At 30.9% G+C, this 21,325-nt stretch overlaps 3 protein-coding genes and 1 long non-coding RNA gene across 4 annotated transcripts in view; 2 read left to right on the plus strand and 2 right to left on the minus strand.

The window, feature by feature from the left end:
* Positions 1–2,468: 2,468 nt before the first annotated feature.
* Positions 2,469–6,785, minus strand: LOC122525206 (cytochrome c oxidase assembly factor 5). The gene is made up of 3 exons (XM_043647890.1): positions 6,596–6,785; positions 6,370–6,471; positions 2,469–2,538 (listed from the first exon to the last, which is right to left on the minus strand). Exons 1-3 carry the CDS (start codon positions 6,698–6,700, stop codon positions 2,497–2,499), a joined length of 249 nt encoding a protein of 82 aa, XP_043503825.1. The 5' UTR covers positions 6,701–6,785; the 3' UTR covers positions 2,469–2,496.
* A 43-nt stretch (positions 6,786–6,828) lies between these two features.
* On the plus strand, positions 6,829–8,189 carry LOC122525204 (lysM and putative peptidoglycan-binding domain-containing protein 4). Its single transcript, XM_043647887.1, has 3 exons — positions 6,829–7,035; positions 7,178–7,390; positions 7,456–8,189. Exons 2-3 carry the CDS (start codon positions 7,184–7,186, stop codon positions 7,972–7,974), a joined length of 726 nt encoding a protein of 241 aa, XP_043503822.1. The 5' UTR covers positions 6,829–7,035; positions 7,178–7,183; the 3' UTR covers positions 7,975–8,189.
* A 1,046-nt stretch (positions 8,190–9,235) lies between these two features.
* LOC122525205 (40S ribosomal protein S11) lies at positions 9,236–10,703 on the minus strand. The gene is made up of 5 exons (XM_043647888.1): positions 10,629–10,703; positions 10,223–10,348; positions 9,943–10,148; positions 9,585–9,723; positions 9,236–9,379 (listed from the first exon to the last, which is right to left on the minus strand). The coding sequence occupies exons 1-4, from the start codon at positions 10,638–10,640 to the stop codon at positions 9,600–9,602; spliced, it is 468 nt and encodes a 155-aa protein (XP_043503823.1). The 5' UTR covers positions 10,641–10,703; the 3' UTR covers positions 9,236–9,379; positions 9,585–9,599.
* Positions 10,704–19,156: 8,453 nt separating this feature from the next.
* Positions 19,157–21,325, plus strand: part of LOC122524892 — a 39,533-nt gene continuing 37,364 nt past the window's right edge. The window contains exon 1 of the long non-coding RNA XR_006305659.1: positions 19,157–19,421. This is a non-coding gene — a long non-coding RNA (uncharacterized LOC122524892). The remainder of the gene's footprint in view (positions 19,422–21,325) is intronic.

The raw sequence follows: 21,325 nt of genomic DNA on the forward strand, positions 1-21,325 counted from the left end.
AATACAGGGGAGGGGGTGGGGGTGGGTAGATGAGAAAATGGTCTTCTTTTCAAATGAATCTTGGAATGCGCTAAACATGACACCTAGACGTGCACTAGGACTTCACTTAGAAGCTCTAAAAAGGAATTTAGATAATTAATTGATAACAGCATTTTTAGGATACAACAACGCCAATCTTTAATTACTTATATTCATATTTCGACTTTATACATTAAATTGTACTTTACCAAAAAAAAAAAAAAGAAGAAAACAAAAAAATAGGAATTACCGATCCTCGCGGACAAAAAATGGCAGATTACGATCGACAAAATGGCGTGCAAACGGCGCCATTGTATTAAAACCGATTCGTAATACCAGCGAAATTTTCAATTCCTCGAACTTTCGAATCAATTCCCGTTTCTTAAAGAGAAAAAAAAAACAAAAAAAAAAATAAGAAATTAACAACGAGGACGGGAAGCTTTTAAAAGGAAGAAAAAAAAAGAAAAAAAAAAACCACTTTTTTTAGAGCGTACCTAAATACGTAGTCTTTTTAGACAAGTAAAATAAAAAAAAATAAAAATAAAAAAAGAGTAGTCCTAAGTCAGCATTGTAGTACAAAGATAATAATAATAATAATAATAATAATAATAATAATAAATAAAAAAATAAAAAACGTATAGTCAATATACGCTTGTTGCATACAGACAATAGCTAGGACGGGTTGCGCAGGCGCGATTCGTCAAACATTATCTTATAATTAGATTTTTATTAAGGCTCTGATTTAAGGAAGGGGGGTGGGGGTAGGGATGGAGGGGGTTTAATTAAGAGAATGGCTAACGAAAAATATATAAATATAAACGGATAAAAGTGCAGATAAAACAAGCGGAACAAGAAACAAGCCCTTAACTTTTTAAGGTTTAACATTCGACTTTTACTGTGATCACAAGCGTTGTGTGTGTGTGTGTCGTTCATCAATACAAATTCTTCACACCTCGAACTCGAAATAACGAATGCTTATAAATACTCGTGAATCGTGTCGACTTTTATTTAAATGCGAAATAAAAATTGTAATAATAATAATAATAATGAAAAAAAAAAAAAATTCGTATCTACTTGCCTGCACGATTTCATTGACGATAAACATAAAAATATGTAAAGTGAAAATATTTCATACCTTGCTTCAAAAAAAAAAAAAAAAAAAAAAAAAGAGGCACCGGTCCATCCAGATTTTTTCCATTCCAGGATTTACGAGAATGAACGATTTAAATTCGTTACAACAACACTTACGAACTTTCTTAAAAACTTTTGTCTCTTCTTTTTTTCGGATCCTTGTTTTCTTTTATCAAACAACAATAACAACAACAACAACAACAAATGTGTGTGATGCTTTGTATGAACGAAACAGAAATCTTACCCGGCAGCACGTTGAAATTTCTTATATGCGATAAATCTCAACGACAAAGAAAATTTTATTATATATCATGTACAACGAATACGATGATGATGATGGAGGATGCTAACAATAAATTTACTTCTAACATTATTCCAAAATGATGATTTTTCGTATTTATTCCTGCTTCGTTGTGTGTTATTGCAACATTTTTTCGTCATATACTTACTATTGGTGATATTTAATATGTTTCATATATCTTTCTATTATAAATCTATTTATATATACGTACGTATTTTAAATTATATAAATATACAAGAAAAGTTATTATATTACAACAAAATATAATTGAGCCGTTTATTTTGAAAGTGGCCTAACTCCATATAACCTTAAATTGAGATATTTAAAGGTTTGCGTTTCAATGCAATTAAAAATATACGTAAAGAATAACAATGAGTTATGTTGCTTAAGTGTATCTAAAGGTGTTCAATTTACAGTTCCTATTAAAATAATGGCAATTATTAAGTGAATAATATGCTTTTTTTTACCAAGAATGGAGTTAGGCCACTTTCAAAATTAACAACCAGATTCGTTATAAAATTTGAAGGAACCGAAGTTCATTCAACATAATTTAAGATGCTTCAAATTGCGAAAAAACAATACTTATTTTATTTTACATATCTTTATAACACTTTAAAAACATAAATTATGCGATTTAAAATATTTTTTACAAACATAAATTACAAAACAATTTTCTACTCATCTACATTTTGTGTATGTGAAAGGGATTTAAAGAAATCATGATGTTTCGGTGGTATATATCGTAATAAGTCAATTATGTCCTTGAATTTTGCGGTTGTAATTTGTCTTATCAGGCCACTTTCAAAATAAACGGTTCAGTAATTCAACTAACTCTGAAAACTTATGTGTCCAGAATTACCGTATTTACTCGGAATATAAGAAATCTTAAATGCTTTATTGATAGATAATTTGAAGCTGTACATGTTACCGTGGGTAACTGGAAATAATTGACAAATGGAGTTAGGCCACTTTCAAAATAAACGGCTCAATTATATCACCGTTTCACCTATCACAAAAATGTGATCACAAAATGTGAAAACGTTTATTTATGTACCCTTTACTCCTCGAAATCTTCTTCTTCCGTCCAACTAAAAAAAAAGAAACAAAAAAACCATTTCAAGTAGTATATGAAAATATGTATGTATTAATATTTATATATATATGTGTATATGTATACAAAGAAATGGCTCGTATATGGGTAATGCAAAATTACAACACCCTTTATATTTTTTTTTCTCGATACAATTTTACGTTGGCGCATAATTATCCGACATTTTATTTATACACTTTTTTTTTTTTATGAAAAAATTTGGCGATTTTTCTTAACGTTTCTACACAAGGATACCTTTTTTTCTTTCCCTTTGCTTCAGATAATAGAAACGCGAATATAATTGCGATTATCGATTATTATTTTTGATTACTTTTAGAGAGGGAACGAAAAAATGATGAAAAATCGCTAAATTTCATACGACCGATAATTATGCACCGATCCAATTACAAATACATTTATCGATTTAAAATATATTATGTTTATAACAATGTCATATTGCTAACCACGTAAACATATGTTTATTTGTATAATGAGATTCAAGGTAATAACGTAATTCGGTATTGTTCATTGTACAGTCTAACTATTTATACCAAAGTTACGCAAGTAATAACGTGCTCGTAGAATTTAACATATTTATCATGTGACTTCTCAAATATTTGTACATTATAATTAAACATTTGGCTAAAGTTCTCTTATTTAATCGTGTATAACATTATTAAGATTATTTCAAATTATGGCGAGAAAAAGAAAACATGAAGAAAATTATTGTACAGAGATAAAAACTGTAACTGAACTACAACATCTTAAATTATCAAAGTTTTCTTTTATCGAAGAAGTTTATATAAGAACTCTAGATCGTCCTTTACCCGATATTATATTTAACGATGATATGTTTCAAGATATTATGTACGTTAGAATTTTGTATAAAGATAAAAATTGGCTATGTGGTTGTGAAATCAGAAATGCACTATTTTGTTATCCATGTTTGTTGTTCGGAGGTGAAGAAGAATGGACGAAGAATGGGATTGCAAGTAGAGCTAAAATATATGAAAGGATTAGAAAACATGAAAATTCAAATGATCATATCAGCAATGTTATTTCTTTGTCGCTAATAAAACAAGCAGATTCTAAACAAATAGAAGCATTCAAAATTCTCATTGAAGATCACAACGAAAAAGTGACATATAATCGTGAAATTTTAAACGAGACAATTGAATGTATCTTGTATTGTACAAATTTTATGATTTCTTTAAACGGACTTAATGAAATTAATTATTTTTCGATTCAAGGCCAACTTAAGGAATTAACAAATATTGCAATTACATCAAATCTACATGTTAGAAGAGATTTAAATAACAGTAAAATATTTCAGAATCTTCGAGATGATATGCCTGATTATCTTTTTCAAGTATATCAAAAAGAAATAATTAAGGATGTTGAGAAAACATTATTCGTAGCTGTTATAATTGATGACATAACGGATGTTTCAGAACATTATCAAATGGTAATTGTTTTACGGTACATATTGGATACAGAAATACTTGAACGCTTTTGGGGATTCTTTACTCCAAAAAATCAAACTGCAAATAGCTTATCCAACTGTATCATAGAACAATTAAATATTATTTTTCAAAATAATAAAGAAAAATTAATAGCTCAGACATTTGATGGTGCAATGTTTATGAATGTTAAAAAAATAATCATTCAAGCAAATATAAAAAAATTGTATAAAAATGCACATTTTATTAATTGTTATGATCACCAGCCGAATGTCATAATGAAAAATATAGCAAGTATTACGAATAACTCTAAAATTTGTTTCTCCTATGTTAATGCTATATCAAGATTTTTTTTGAAATCACCACAATATATAAAAATTCTTCATAAGCATATAAAAGTTATCGCTTCGCTACCACCTAATAAAAGATGGAACTTTAATATAAACACAGTGAAACAAGTTTACGAATATTTGGAATCTTTACAAAATTGCTTTAATGAAATTCTATCAACGTCAAATAAAGAACAAATTATCTTGGATGCCACAGGAATTTTACGTTGTTTAAGTAATAGAAAATTCATATTCTGGTTGGAGCTTTTTAATCAGATAATACCTCACATTGAAAAAATTGACAACGAAATGAAATCTCCTGCAATGAATGTATTTAAAGTACATGAACATATAAAAACGTTTAAAACTGCTATTTTGGCAATAAAAAATTCGGAATACTGTGAGAATTTTGTAAAGGAGCTCATTGTCGAAGCAAAACAAATATGCGATTGTACAATTGTTGATATACAAAATAGATATAATTTCATTAAACATTTAGCAGCTGCTGCATTATTTGACAGGGATAACATAAATAATTTTAAAAATAAATTTCCAGTAAAAGAAATAAAATTCATTACCGAAGCATATCCCATGATCAACAAAGAAAAATTTAAAAATGAACTTCAAGTATTTTACAATAAAGACAAAATGCATAATTATAATCAATTAATTGACTTATACAAATTTTTAATAGATAACGAATTAAATAATGTTCTCAGTGAAATGACTAAAATGATAGAAATTCTTTTGACTACTCCTATGGTTACAATGGAGATTAAAAACCGTTTACCAATATTAAAAAGAATAAAAGAATTTCTGAGGAATACTGTCTATCACGACAATTTAAATGCGATTACGATGATGTTAATGGATGATAGATTCCTTAAAATTAAAAAAAATATCCAGAAAAATGTTGCCAATCATCTCGTTCGCAATGAAAAAATACTGGATTTTACTTATAAATAATTTTAAATTACACCTATATAACTATATAATTTTATCTCAATTTTTTTTAAATTTTTAATTCATTTTTCGCTAGATATAATGTAAAGAAAACATTTTCTTTTAAAATGTTAATAAACTGAACTAATTAAAGTATAAAGCACAGACGAATCCCACTTTTGATATTTATATAACAGAAATTATAAAAACACATATATAAGCAAAAGAAGCTAACTAATATTCTAAAGAATGATTTTCAATTAATTAAACAATGTGTACGTGACAAAATCTCAGTAAGCATGACCTTTCTATTAGTCTATCAAGCACTCGTGTCTTTCTTCGTTCTGTCATTCTCTCTCACTCTTATGCACATTTCGAATAGGTTCGAACTCTTTCTATTTTTGGATTAGAATGACCCGCCAAAGAAAATTGTATCATTCAATTTCGTCTTTTACCTGAGCAAATCTTTCATTGTTCTGAACTGTGTTAATTTAGATATTTCTTTAACATTTATTTTTAAATGTAACTTTTATACAATATTAAATCAAACTGTTCTTTTATGCTTATCGTTCTCATACATAAGCATAATTACAAAGAATTGTCGAAAGTTGAAAATAATATATACTTTATTCAACATTATATGTAATAAGAATTCTTGACTCATTAAATAGTACTATAACTAATAAGAAATGTTGCCAAAAATTTTGTAACTGATCATTTAGCTGACCATAACACGTTGTGTGTTAAACGCTTTGGTAGAAATCGATGTGATATATATAAATGTTTTTCCTTATTTTATAATGATTTTGTTAAAAATTTACACTATACGACAATCTGCAAATACAATAATTAATGATATCAATTATAGAAAAAGGCGAAATAAGAATGATTTTAGAACCGAAAAAATAACTGCGATGAGAAACATAATAACATAATCAAAACATGTCGACGTTTCAATTATTCACAACTTTATTAAGACCGAAACCGATATCACTATTTTTAAAATCTGGTATGTATATTTTGAAAGTTGTTGCACCGATATCAAATCACGAGCCACAACTGTGTATATATATATATTATTTACATTTAAGTACTTACCATAGAATGCTTGCAATCGAATAATGTATGCCATAAGGCATAACATTCATCTGGTACACTTGGATGTCTAGTCCGAAGGCATTCTCTTGGTGTGATTTTTTCCTGAAATAGAACAAAATATCGTATAAACATCCAATCAGTAGGTTAAAATTTACAAATTATTATAAAAATTCATTGCAACGTTAAATTATTTTTAAGGTTAGAAGTATTATAATTAATTACTTACTTTTTTACAACAATCCGTTTCAAGTAGACACAATTTTAATTTGGCTCGAAGATGAGCACATCTGCTTACATCTTTTAAGACTTCCCCATGTTCTGGATAATCCATTATATTCACGTGTATGCATTCACCAAAATTTTACTATCTCACTACCGGTGTCTTACCGGTGACACTTACGGTTCAATACATATAGACATTATGTATTGAATACGTAACATAATAAAGATGGCGTATGATTCGTACTTTGCTTACTTACAATGATGATCTGTCATCTACTCTGACAGATTAACCGTATTATATATTATATTGGCAAGAAAATATCAAGTAATTCACAATGATTATTGTTAAAAAAATAATACATTTTTAACTATCTCACACATACTGATCATAAAATACTAATAAGTGCATATGACTAAATAGGAGTACAATATTTTATACTTGAGGTTAGATTTGTAATAGTATTCAAAATATTGTTGTTATCTATTTTATATAAGATAAAAATAATTATCTTGATATAATCTTTTAATGGTTTGTCTCATCTTTTGGTATGTTTTTTTTATAATATAAATTTAAATTTGTATCTAGACACAAATGGTATATCAGCGTGGAAATCAGAAGGAAGGTTCTCCCCATTATGTATTTCTTTATTCGGATGAAGAAAATAGTGGCGATGAGGAAACTTTTCCTTTGCAACCGCGCACTAGTACTACATCTTCCCCGAGGAAAGTGGAAGTGATAAATGTGATAGTTAAACCGGAGGATACATTGCAAGCATTAGCACTACGATATAGATGCACGGTAATATGAAATTCAAAGAACGATACAAAATTAAATGAATTAATATCTTTAATTGTTGATTTTAGATATCAGAATTGAAAAGAATCAATAAGATTCACAAAGAGAATGAAATATATGCTCGGAGACACATTAAAGTGCCAATTCAACCGTTTTCTATTTTAACAGAAGGTTTGGATCAAACTTCAAGAGTAAGCGAAGAAACATTAGATAATAATACTGCACAACCTGAATCAGATACTATCACAAGAGTGCAACCATTAAAAAATTTAGTAAATGTTTCTGTTCCTATTGATCTTCCCAAAACAGAAATTAATAATATTATACTGAATTCAGTATGCGAACCTTTAGCAACATATAAATCAAATAACGTACCAGAAACATCTCACACGGAATACGATCAATTACTTAATTCTACAGAAAGCGAGGTAATAGAATCACATTTCGTGGACACATATAAATGTTCTGGTGATGATTGTGGGTTGTCGTGGACTCAACTTTTGGGAGTTTCTCTACTCTTAGGTTTTGCTGGTCCTATTATATACATACTATATATAACTGAATATTCTTCTAAGACAAACCATTAAAGTAACATAAAATATAGAAATATAGTAATCTCTCCATTTACAGCAGAATATTTAACATATGTTTGTTGTAATAGAAATTTGTGGATTAATATAAAAAATGCATTGGGGTTTAAAAGTGAGATTAATATAAATATTGCACGGATAAGACTTTAATGACGGTTTATAATATATAATTCTATGTTCATTGATAAAATTGAGGTTCGACATGATGAAAAGTTATAAAAAAATATAAAGGCAAGTGAGTGTACAAGATAATTAATTTTCAATAATCGTATAAAAAAAATTATTACGTAAATATATACATATATATATATAAGACATTATATTACATATATGTATATAACAAAATTTAGATTATCATCTAAATGTCAATTTTATTTGGGTTATTGTAAAATTTAGTATAAAAAATATTAATCCTTTCGATATGACTATGTCATTCTCAAGTATGTTTCCGCTGTCTGGATACTTGTATTGCGAATAAGGTTGTACTGCAAAGATTAGTTACAATGCGAATATAGATTTTATTACTAATTTAAAGTAGATAAAGGGGATGAGATATTACAATGTAACGTAATATAAAATATTCAGATTTGAAACATTTTAAATGATAGCATAAATCAATAAATTACTATAGTCACTGGTAGTAGACTACAAGCATTATATGTTAGACAGCTATAATCATTGGAAATATCGAAAGGATTAAATAATGTTTTTTATGAATCAATATTGAGGTATAAGTGAAGATAAGAACTATTCTATAATTCGTCAATGGCCAGTGTTAATTGTTTAAGTCTGTTTGTAAGTATAATGAGAAATTAGAATCTCTATATAATAATTATTAAAAGTGCCTTTATATATAAATAATATATATATATATATATATCTTTATTAATGACAGAATATATAGTTTTAATTTGTACTTGAAAGTATCCAATGTGGTATATACTGTACATTTTTATAAGATATATATTGAATTAGATTGTTTTATATTGAATTGTACTTTAACGATTTATATTTAAAAAATAGAGCGGTCTTCTCAAAATTGTATGTAATAATGTAATTACTTATGACAATAAGTGTTTTTACTAGGCTATTTTACCAAAATTTATGACATTATAAAATAATAACTTTGATATGATAAATTTTTACATAAGAATGAAGACAAATATCTTAATAATATTCAATTTTACATTTTCCTATTTCCAAATTCCTATTTCTCAATAATTTTACGATAACTGAATCATCAATTTTCAAAACACGATTAAAAGTGTTTAAATACAAACTTGTTTATTATTTTTAGTTATACATCAAGATGGTAATTAATTAGTATACATATACCATAATTTCCAAAATGTAGAATTGTTGATGTATTATCTGCGTCAGTTTCTTCTTCTGTTGCATAACTCTGTGTAAAAGAAAAATAAATTAATAGATACAATTTTTCACGAAACTAGATTCTAAGAATTTCAAAATGATAATTCAGTTTTAATTAGATTATCCTTCATTCTATATTCAGAAGACCGTCGTAAATTTTATCATCATTTATAAAATATTTTTGTTCAAAGTGATTTAGAATATATAGTAGATAAAACAAGCAAAGGAATACTTACTCATTTTAATAAACATTAAAATTTCTTGAAGCTTTTCTTGGAACCAGTTCCTTTCGAAACTTTCAAAACGTTAAATCTTACTGTCTTGCTCAGAGGTCTGCATTCTCCAATAGTAACTACGTCACCAATTTCGACATCTCTGTGTACAAGAAAAATATAAAGACTATTTAACAAGCGTGTACTTCATCTCAGCAATTACTATTATAGATTAAATACAATTTTTTCAGGATTCTATTATCTTCAATAATTTGTTAAGAAGACCGTCGTAGAATTAAAATCATCATATATAAAATTGTATACGCTAGTTTATTTATATATATATATATATATATATCATTATGTTTTAATAATACCGTACCTGAAGCATGGACTTAGATGTACGCTCATATTACGATGACGTTTTTCAAATCTGTTATATTTCCTAATATAATGAAGATAATCCCTTCGAATAACAATAGTTCTCTGCATTTTCATTTTTTGAACAACACCGGTAAGAATGCGTCCTCTGATTGAAACATTTCCAGTAAATGGGCACTTCTTATCGATGTATGTACCTTCAATGGCCTATTAATGAATATAACATAGAATTCATTTGAAATAACAAAATAAAAAAAAAAATAAAACAAACGTGATCTTACCTCACGTGGAGTCTTAAAACCAAGACCAATATTGCGACTGTATCTCATGGGCTTCCTCCTCTTAGGTCCCAGACCTTTCTTACGATTAAGAAAGATCGTGGGTTGTTTTTGAAACGCACGTTCATTCTGCAATTAGGTATTAAACTCTAACCATAATCTATCGTTAAAAAGTTTATATATTTTAACTTCATTTAAACAGAATGCGTTTATACACATATGACGCCCTAACCACGTGCAGTGTCGGAAACTTTCGATATAAACTACAGCGTTAGTTTTATTAATTAAATTAAACTTTTCATGAATAACTAGTTCTAATATAATTAATTCGGCAAATTATTAACTTTATTTTATTCAAATTAATAAAAGGTATTCTGTTTCGTTCGAGGACTAATAGAAGAATACGTACCTGATCAGCCATCTTGAGGTGAAGAAAGAACACCGAACAACGGAAGATTCACTACGTCAGTCATATTAATGCCGTAAGTGCAGTTCTACCAACCTAATGCACCTTCAACGCCCTCTATATTATTCAACACTAATTTCTTTTTTGTAATAACGTATATTTTTTATCATGGCTTATATTTATATTCACACGTTTAATACGGTTAGAATAATATTGACAATAATAGAAAAAAAAGATTATTTTTTTTTGCTTTTATATTATAGTTGCAACAGTTTCCAACATAAGCTTGGAAATAAAAAATGACGATTGGTAGACATGATTAATACCATTTCCATTACTTCAATTTAAAAATATACTTTTAATTTTAGTAAGTAAATAATCGTTAATATAAAATTATATTCAAATTTATTTATATATTTTAATAATATTAATTCGCATTTAAATATTTTTTTTATTTAAGAACGAATTTAAATAAAAAAATAAATTCACCCACCAATGAGTAAAAGTATATATAGATACGACTTAAACGAATAATATTGCGGTTGTATCGTTCCGCGGTTTACCGCCAGACGTTCTTAACTTTTACGATATTTCGATATGGCAAGCGCGAAAATATGAGACAATGTATGTATATATACACGTAATACGTATTTTGAAAAATATTAGTTTGTCCTAAGATTTTCTACCATGTTTTTAAAGTAATTTTTATGCACAATATTTATTATTTTGTTATTTTACTAAATTATATACGGATAAAATAGTAAAAAATAATGGGGGAACTTAATTAACTATAAAACTTGCTTTTTTGCATGATTTCGTAAACCACGTAAAATCATATATATATAAATTAGTATAAGTTAAAAGAAAAGAAAAAAATATATTCTTAGATCTATCTCATTTATGATAACAGATTCGAAGTTCGAAGAGTAAGAAAAAATGGATTCTTCGAGATGGAAAGGGTGATTTTAACTGCGAGAGTAGATTGTCACTGTCCATTCGTATGAACAGGATATGTACGAAGGACGACGTCAAGTAGTATCGACGTGGGAATGCTTGAAACGATACTAACTCCTTGACGTTGACAAGCGAGCAACATCGTCGATCAGTGACCATTAAATCGTTGTTTTAGGTAAGTCGTTTAAGGCTAGCCACCGGTTATCGCAGAACACTCTAAGTACAACGACATGAGCAGCAATAGTGGATGAAGTCTCTGTCATGCTTTATCTTTCTCTTTCTCTCGCTTTCTCGCATCTTTCGCACCTGCGGGCCATGACAAGTTCTTTTCTTATTATGGGAACCCGTACAAGTCGTGGAACGACGAAGAAATCGATCCACTGTCGCTTTTTGCACAATTATGCGCACTACTATACTGGAGTTAGACTCTTTTTATTTCTTTCCTCTTGTATCTCTGGCAACGATATCTCCTCTCTGACCATTTTATCAAACAAGATACGATACGACGAGTTACGCATCGTCAAACGAAATCGTCATTCGGCACGTGATCGATTAAGTTAGAAAAATTTATCTATAGATCATCTCTCCTCTTTTATATTGGATTATTTATTAACCTCTTATTAAACGTGAACGATCAGTATACTCACAGTCATGGTGTGACACAAATGTGTTATATTATATCATTTATTATTTAATAGTATATATTTTTACGATGAAAACTAAACGATATTTGTTAATTTTAAATACTTTGGGAATTATTTTGAAAATATTCAACGAAAGATAAATTTTTATTTAAGTGAGACTCTGGTATTTCGAGTGTGTTTAAGGGTTAACGAATAAACCGATACCTATAAACGGATTTAAGAATGAAAGGAATGTATTGTAAATGTTGCGTATTTGGGTCAAGGAAAATGGCGTCGCGCAATTGATACCACAGTTTAATGGTATGATTAATGAACACGCGATGATGCATGAGATATTATTTAGAATGAAGATTCAATGATCGAGATGCGATAATAATCAAACGTCGATGACGTTTCCTCAATGGATGCTAATAATTGTAAAAGTAACGAGAGACCCCATTAAGAAAGTTCAAATACGAGGTGATCATGAAGAAGATTAACTACGTTAGATCTATTCAATTTAAATAAAGTCAAAATGTCGAAAGGAGGCGTCACGAATACATTGAAAGATGTATTCTGTGTGTGTGTGTGTGTGTCATTCGGAATAAATACATTTTTAATTTATACGTATACCATAGAAGTAATATAATTAAATATTCTCCGCCATTTTGATAATTTTGTGAAACACTTTAAATTCCAATTTTATTATCGTAAATTAACAACAATTATATAATCTAAAAATTATATTATTATTTACAATGATATAAATTAATATACTATATTAATATATAATATTAATGAAAAATGAAAATTTTTCGGAATTTAACGAAATATCTCGATATATGTATAAATTATTCTATAAAAATGTATTTATATAATACTACATTTGTATACTTATATATTCGAATTTATATACATGAGTGTGTAAATACTTCGATCATATCTCGTAAAAAAGCAAAGCTTTTATGCCAAAGGTCCAAAGAGCGTAGTACCCTGGTCGAACCAAAAGGGCTGGTTGAGTGGCAGCGATCGAAGATGTTTCTATATTAGGTGATATTGGCAAGGGAAAGAAAGGGAGAGAGAGAGAGAGAGAGAAAGAAAGAAAGAAAGAAAGAGGGAGATATTAAATGTACGTCGTAGCGTGTTAGGTATCATGGCGGTACGCTCACTTCCGGAGCCGTGACTTCTATCGAAGCCTGTAATTAGTAATTACCGGTGAAGCGGCAACGCCAACAATACGGTATGATGTGCGTCCAGCTTAGAAGAAGGATGGAAAATTATTGATTGGACGTCGATGAACCCTATGCTAGTTTTGTCATTAACGGTCTTGGGATAATCGAAGTGTCCTATTAAAATCTTGTAACCTGTCATCGATGAAGGAGTGGGGGTGGGGGGACGGATACTTTGTTAAATAGTTCTTTATTATTTATTCGATAAATATATATATATTTATAAATTTTGTTGGGGTTCTTTAGGGCAAATAATAAAGTATTGAAATTTGGATTTGCAAACACACATAAATAATATTATACGCGTTGTTCTCTCCTTGGAAAATTATAGAACGGCCGTCATACTCTGAGGATGAGAGAAGGACGGCGGTCGTCTCGAAGGTTTCTCCCGCTGACCGGATCGCCGGTTGTTCGGTTTTACAAGCAGAAAATAATACGGTATGCAAATAAAGGTTGCTAACCCGGCTGTGGTAGCCAGGCTGCTTCGACGTGTGTGCACACATTACGTTGCTGATCCTTTACGATATCTTCGTCGTTTCGTCGACTTGCCCTTCTATACCCGTTCAGATTCTCGCGTGTACACGCACACGGAGAAATAAATAAATAAATAAATAAATAAATAAGTAAAATAAAGTAAGAGAAAGAAGGATGAGAGAATCAAGACGTGTGACGAAATGCTATTACCTTTTCAACACGACGACACATTCTACGTTATCGACGGATAGTTGTTACCTAGTAGTAGTAGTAGTAGTAATAGTAGTAGTAGTAGTAGTCGTCTATCATTCCTCGAACACCGATCTTACGCTAAGGGGTTGTTATCCAACTTGTTCGATCTATTTTATAAAAGGAACAGGAATAAATGTCCTGTAGTAGACGTTTAAGAACCAAGTGCGCTTTTAAACTTTTGTCTGTTATTTTACTCGTGCGTGACCACTTCCGTTTCTTGACCTTGAGACACGCTTCCTCCGGAATCATTACGTCGCTAAATTACGCGAACTTTGATATTACTTTGCCTTACGTTGGATCATACGTTATTAATCGCGATTTCTTTCGTTGTTTTTTTTTCTTTTTTCATATAAGAGAGATAAATAAGAGGTCGATCAAGTTTTGAAAAAAAGAAAAAAAAGATAAAAAAAACATTCTACGATGCAAACAAATTCGCACTATAGAAATTGTATATAGTGGAAGAGAAAGAGATAGAGAGGGAGAGGGGGGGGAGAAAAAAGGGATAGGAGTTAGCATTCGTCGAGATGATAAGTTCTATTGTCGCGTACGGCCTTGTTGGTTGCGCGCATATTTAACAGACAACACAGAGTTCCCTTTAAGTGCAAGCCATTGCTCGTGCGAGCAGCAACAGAGTGCTGTTAATATATCCAAGAGAACGAGGTACATGACAAACAGGTTTCTCTCTGGTGTTGTAGTCTGTCAAGAAGCCATTGAAGCGATCGGTGCCAAGTTGCTGTGGCAGGTGATTACGCGGGGGTCAAAGAATTCGCCGTAGATAAGCTGATTCGTGAAATCAAGGAAATCGTGCCTATGCATGGATGCACACCAATAGGAAAAGAGATGTATCTTATAGTATATATATATATATAAATGTTATCATCGTTGAGAAGATGAATCGGGCTTGACGACTTTTCCATCGTCGACGGGTTCGAGTTTAAATAAACCATCGTCGTGCCAATGATAAACCAGTCGCACCACTTAGAATTTTGCCGAACGTTCAGATTTTCTCGTGTGACTGGTTTAAACTAAGGATTAGCTACGATGATAACGGTACCGAAAGCGCAAGAGTATTGAACAGCAATAGAGCAGCAACCTTCTTCGGATCTGTTTATTCTCGGACACCCTTTTATTTATATATATATCTGTGTATTTAAATATATACGTATATAACTCGTGTAGGCGTACACTTTCGATGAATTCATGGGAACAACCGGATGAAATATCATTGCCTCGTTGCGTATTAAGTTATAACATTTTTTTCGATCGGATAAAGTAAACGATATGAACAATTGATTTTGGAATAGTTATACAACAAAAAAGAAAAAAAGACAGAAAAAATAAGAAAAATATTAAAGAGTATTTATAATCGATCGAAACGAAGAAGTGACTCCCCCTTTCGATTTCGTTTTACAAAATGTAAAATAAATGACGACGCAAATATTTTCTATGTAACAAGTATGTAAGTACGTGCGCACAGATATGTGAAAGTTCTTCTTAAATTAAACTCAAATGAAAAGATTTTTGTTGTTGTTTAAATTCGATATTTAAATTACGGGATAATCATAGGTAAATCTTGAAATAATTTAATTACGTTGCTCGAAGAAAATAGTCGTACAACTCTTTCGCGTCGGTGCAAATGCGAGATCGTAATACGCATGAGTTTGATTTTTTTTTTTTCCCTTATCTTTCTCTCTCTCTCTCTCTCTCTTTCTTCTTTTCTCTTTTCCTTCGGTTACATGCGTGAGGATCGCCCGTAAATCTCATCAGATGTTGAGGCCGTTAAACGTTCGTGTCGCATCCGCGCTTTACATGACGCAAATACCTAAATACTTTCACCCTCTTAGCGTTAAATATAAAATTCCAATTGTATTATATTATGAATTACGAAGAGAATTTAATTCAACTGGGTTCGCGTAAAAGATATATCGTAAAGGATATATCGGTAGGATATGAGATTATTGGGAGGTTTCGTTCTAGGTAACACCATGCTTACATACCGTTCGATTCATGTGTACAACGTAAGTACTTACCTACGTACCTTTCCTATGGTGAACGTTTGTACGAAGGCACGAAAATTGTTGAAGAAAATTACGCCGGACTGCTGACCCTCCTCCTGGTTCTTCGGTTGAGGTTAGGTCGTGTCACGGAGAAGCCCGTAAGTCCACGCCCCCATAACGATCGAAATTCATTTCCATAATTATCTCACGAACGCGGACTCACGGCTCGTTCGTTCCTTCGTTCCTTCGTTCGTTCCTTCGTTCGTTCCTTCGTTCGTTCGAATTGAACGTCGATCATAAGAGAACGCGCTTGGCCTCAATTCTTCCTTACGAACACGACTTTTTTTATTTATTGTTATTCGTGCGTCTTTGACAAATTATTATTTTCTTTTTTTCCCCCTCTCCTCAATATTTTCGCGAAGAAATTGTTCGTTGATTTATGAGAAATCGTTCTAGCAGTAATTACTGAATTTTTTTCAACAAATTTTTTTTAATCAAACAATCATAGTTATTCGTAAATGTAATCGGTTTGTTTAATATCCCATACACACAGATTTCAATGCGAGAAGATTTTATTATGTATCATACACGAATGATGTAAATAAGATCTTCAAGAATGAAATTGTTAATTATGCAATTTTTTGTATTAGCGACATTCCTTCCTTTTGCTCTTCTCATTCCTTTTTATAAGCGTAGATAAGTAATAAGTATTTATATTTAGCCCTAAGAGTACGACTAACTTTTCATCTTTCGTGCGAACGATTAATACTTTATAACGCATTTGCATATTTCCCATCCCCCTGGTTGATCGTAAAGCAGACCTTGGTCGCTTATACGTAAATATATACGGTGATACCTGTTCTTTCTTGTTAACCGTTATTTCTAAAAATAACACTACCTCAATATCTTCCTCGCGTATGATTTATGGTATTAAGTAGAAATAAGTTTACTCGTAGTATATTTGTTTATAAGAAAGTTTAAGCCTTTATTTTCTATTCAATCCAATTAACAATTTTATCATATTTAGTTTTAGAAAATTTCGTCCCAAGAGTAGTACATACGTACATGCGAGAAGTTACCTATCTATACCACCAAGGGGGTTGGTTAATCACGTGACAACATAAACTTGTATGGTTGTATCGATGACGCCTATGAGATCGCGTGTGCTCTTTGAATTCATTTTTTCGTCATTTCGAGGAACACCAAGAGCAACACGCGAACGTATTTCATCAAATATTCGCGCATTATAATGTCGGATATTTTTATTTATATACGTAAAACGTGAAATTATAGTACATCATAGTGATATAGGTCCATTGAAACTGATGAATACCTAAGCAGACGTTACACTTTATTTTTTCATTTACGACTATCAATTTTTGTTTTTATTTTACCAAGTTTTAAGATCACAAACTTCGCGATTTAAACCGTATATCGTTTCCCTACATTCTATTACATACTAGAATATTGTACTTAACGTCGTGATTGCTTGTAATTCCGTGTAATTTTGTTATACCACTTGATGTTACGTTCTGTCACGTATTCACGAATTCTTTCCGTTATTATCAAATCCGTGCATTCATTTGCATTAATAATTCTAACGATTTGATTTGAAAAGTAATAGTATCGATAACGAATATATATATACGATAATTTTTTTCAAATGATTTTCTTATCGTTATAATCTATCCACTTGTCGTTTCCGACAAGTATTATCGTTGATCACGGTGTATTATTTATTACGATTCTTAAGTATACTTGCAACAGTTTATACAATTAATTAAAAGATCCGGCTCTCCTGTAACATTGATATGCATGAGAGAGACGAGAGAGGTGGCGGGGTGGGGTTGGGTGGGGGGTAGAATTCCAGTAGCAGGTTAATACAAAATAAAAACAAAACAATGTGTAAAGAAGAAATAACTAATCGATGTTGTAAGAGATCACGTCTCGTTCCGAACATTTTTTAATAGTGCTGTAATATTCTTAAATATACTTGTATATATGAATTACAAAAGGAACTTCTCGCGACAAATGGATTTGAACGTTGTCTCGTCGTAACAAAGGCTTCTTGCAATGAAAGAAAAATTATTATTTTCTTTTGTCATGTTAAATGTTTATATTAATACGATATATTGCTATTAGGATAAAGATAAATATATTTGAATCTATTAATATATTATTCTATATATCATATATGTATATATTATTATATTATTTCATTACATATTATTCATAATTTTAAATTTAATATATATATATATATAAATAAAATTCGCATAAAGTATTTCATTCTCGATCGAAATTAAATAGAAGAGAGCAGATCTTTTTCTTGATATTGCCGTAAGGACAGAGTCCCTAGAGATCTCACCACGGCGAAGTCAAAATTGCGTGGGCGTACCTATACCCTTCGGACGCGTCGGCACATATTGGATGCATACACGCATAGGGATATTTCGCATACGTTCGCATTTATCTCGATGTAGTCTCCTTTAACATATATAAATACTTAACACACACACATACACACGTACACACGTATATTCCTATGGTATACACGAGATACGTACGACGCGAGTAGTCCGAAGAGACTCGAACAGCAAGTAGTAGTGGTGGGGTGGTGGTAGAGAGCAGCAAGCATTTTCGTGTAGGTTCACGCAGCCGAAGTTAACCGAGTGCGGCCGGAGATACTCGAAGTGTTCAGAGCCGGTTGTCGCGGGCTTGCCAGATACGCGCTCGCTCAGTATCGCGTCAGCTTCGAGTGGTATTGGTCAGTGATCTGAACGTCAGAGCAGGGCCGGCGTCGTCGCGGCTATTTTTTTTTCCCCCTTCGCTTCGTCGTTCGACTTTTTTTTTTTATCTTTCTCTCTCTATTTTCTCATTGTTGTTATCCTATTTTCTATACTTTTTTTTTTCCTTCGCGAAAAATCCTCGAGTTTTTTCGCTTTTGTCATCGTAAATAATCTTCCCCTTTTTTTTTCTTTTTTTACGTTTTTTTTTTTTCGTCGTCGTAATTATTTCCCTCCGAAAAATATCTCAACGTTCTCGTTCGGTCGTTTCGGTCTCTCGTCGGAAATGCAATAATCGAATATACGTATACGCATTACGAAGGGACAAAAAATAAGCGGATATATATTAGGTGCATATATATACAATAATATAGTGTGCTACACAGTGGAGTTTTTTAACAGTGAAGATAGGAAACAATCGCTTTTTCCTTCCGAGATTTTGAGTACAAATCTAAGCGGAGCAACGGAACGACCAGTGTTGGTATGTTTTCTTTTTGAAATATACTCATTTTTATATAAATATATATATGTTTATTAATTTTTATAATTTATCCATTGTTTTATCGTTTGCCATATATGTATATATATTTTTAAAATATTACAAATATTAAAAGATATACATATATATTTATATATGTTTGTATATTTACAATTCTTTCTTGTGTTCTTTCTTTATTTTCTTTTTATATATGTATAGTTTCTTTTTCTTTTTTTTTTAAAATATAAGTTTCATAAAATGGTATCCAATAACATTGTTGCACAAAAGCTTACCTCAAGCTACGACCGCCATGATAGTTGCGTTATTCACGATATCACGAAGAGTAGAGATGTTGATTGGAGAGGTAAATACATATTTTCGAAACTCGCGCGCTTATTCTCGATCATTTAAGTATTTTTTTTCTTTTCTACTTTTCGTAAGCGATTAACAGTGCATTGGCCTCGTTATGTATGTGTATGTATATATATATATATACGATTCTCTTTCGAAGAAGCTTATTTTCCCTTAGAAAAAGTGCTCTATCATCGTATTACTACAAAGTAGGTAAGGGTTTATAACTATTTTCAAGACAGATATCAAAGACAACGTTTATAACCTAGAAAAACACGTTAAACGACTTACGCACGCGTAAGAAAATATTTTTTTTAAATATGTACGAAAGAAACCTTTTTTCTTTGTCATTTTTATTTCTTTTATTTTTTTCTTTAGTCTTAGACAAACATTATTACGAAACAAGGAATTAGAATTTTCCTCGAATCATCTTTATGATCGTCGTTACGGGGTTTTGACGAAGGTAGTGGTTGGAAAAAAATGGCGTCCGAAGAGGGCACACTCTCGAGAGAGGGACCATCGAGAAGATCGTAAAAAGAGGAGAAGCCCGGTTGTGTCCAGTTTCTTTTTTACGTTCTTTTTATTTTTATCTCACCGTTAGTAAGCAGTTATCGATATGGCCGATTAACAAATAAGAATTTTCCCTACTTTTTACAAATTCTCTTTATATATAAATATTATTGTATTTGTAACGTTTAGATGAAAAAAATATTTCGATGAATAATTCATTTGAATACGAGATATTTGAAGAAAAATGATTTCTCATATAATATAAATCAATTGTTGGTATCAATTGAGACATATATTACAGATGTTAAAGAAACACCGGTTAGAAAGTAATAAGGGTATAATACATTAATCTGAAAGAACATTTTGGTCTGTTAAAATACGCGGAATCGTGTTTCGTTCTCTGTCTCCTCGTCGAGGTTAAAATCGAATGTGTGTCACGTTCACCGTGGCGTCGATTAGTAATCGGAGCGCGCTCGCGCCAATTACGTTCGAAAAAGTCAATGTTACGGAGAAAGGTTTCGGTGCTGATTGCGTAATAGCCGATTCAGCATGTGCTTTACACCGTTTAAACACGAACGACATTGTGTATATGTTGTGTATGTGTGTGTGTGTGTTCTCCATTGCATCGCAGTGTTCTGTACTTTGCTGCACCGTTCTGTTCTACTCGGTTCTATTTTGTTCTATTCTGTTCTGTTCTGTTCTGCTTTGCTTTGCTTTGCTCTATTTGGATTTACTTGGCTTTGGAGAAAGTGACCCGTACACACACACACACATATACACACACATATGTACACGTACGTAAACGCGTATATGCACATTCATAAATCGTGCACGTGCTTTCTTGAACAAAGCGTTTAAACTGGCTCCTGATGGAAACTGGCAAGTAGTAATTTGAAAAAGAAAAGAAAAAAAACAAGAAGAATGTTAACATAAAAGAGAATAGATATATGTGCATGATAAATAGCTTCCTCTTTTAAATCTATTTTTCTTTTTTTTTTTTTTTTTTGGAAAAAATACCGATGCATCACGTGTTTCTTAGTATTTAT

This window comes from Polistes fuscatus, unplaced genomic scaffold (genome assembly GCF_010416935.1).
Source record: "Polistes fuscatus isolate 324 unplaced genomic scaffold, CU_Pfus_HIC Scaffold8, whole genome shotgun sequence".
Lineage (NCBI taxonomy): Eukaryota > Metazoa > Arthropoda > Insecta > Hymenoptera > Vespidae > Polistes > Polistes fuscatus.

Coding starts and splice junctions, on each gene's coding strand:
- LOC122525206 (XM_043647890.1), bottom strand. CDS start 6,700: ATGGATTATCCAGAACATGGGGAAGTCTTAAAAGATGTAAGCAGATGT. Junction 6,472..6,595: donor AAACGGATTGTTGTAAAAAA/GTAAGTAATTAA, acceptor GTTCTATTTCAG/GAAAAAATCACACCAAGAGA. Junction 2,539..6,369: donor TCGATTGCAAGCATTCTATG/GTAAGTACTTAA, acceptor CTTTTTTTTTAG/TTGGACGGAAGAAGAAGATT.
- LOC122525205 (XM_043647888.1), bottom strand. Junction 10,149..10,222: donor GTTTTAAGACTCCACGTGAG/GTAAGATCACGT, acceptor ATTCATTAATAG/GCCATTGAAGGTACATACAT. Junction 9,724..9,942: donor CATCTAAGTCCATGCTTCAG/GTACGGTATTAT, acceptor TCTTGTACACAG/AGATGTCGAAATTGGTGACG.
- LOC122525204 (XM_043647887.1), top strand. CDS start 7,184: ATGGTATATCAGCGTGGAAATCAGAAGGAAGGTTCTCCCCATTATGTA. Junction 7,391..7,455: donor CACTACGATATAGATGCACG/GTAATATGAAAT, acceptor TGTTGATTTTAG/ATATCAGAATTGAAAAGAAT.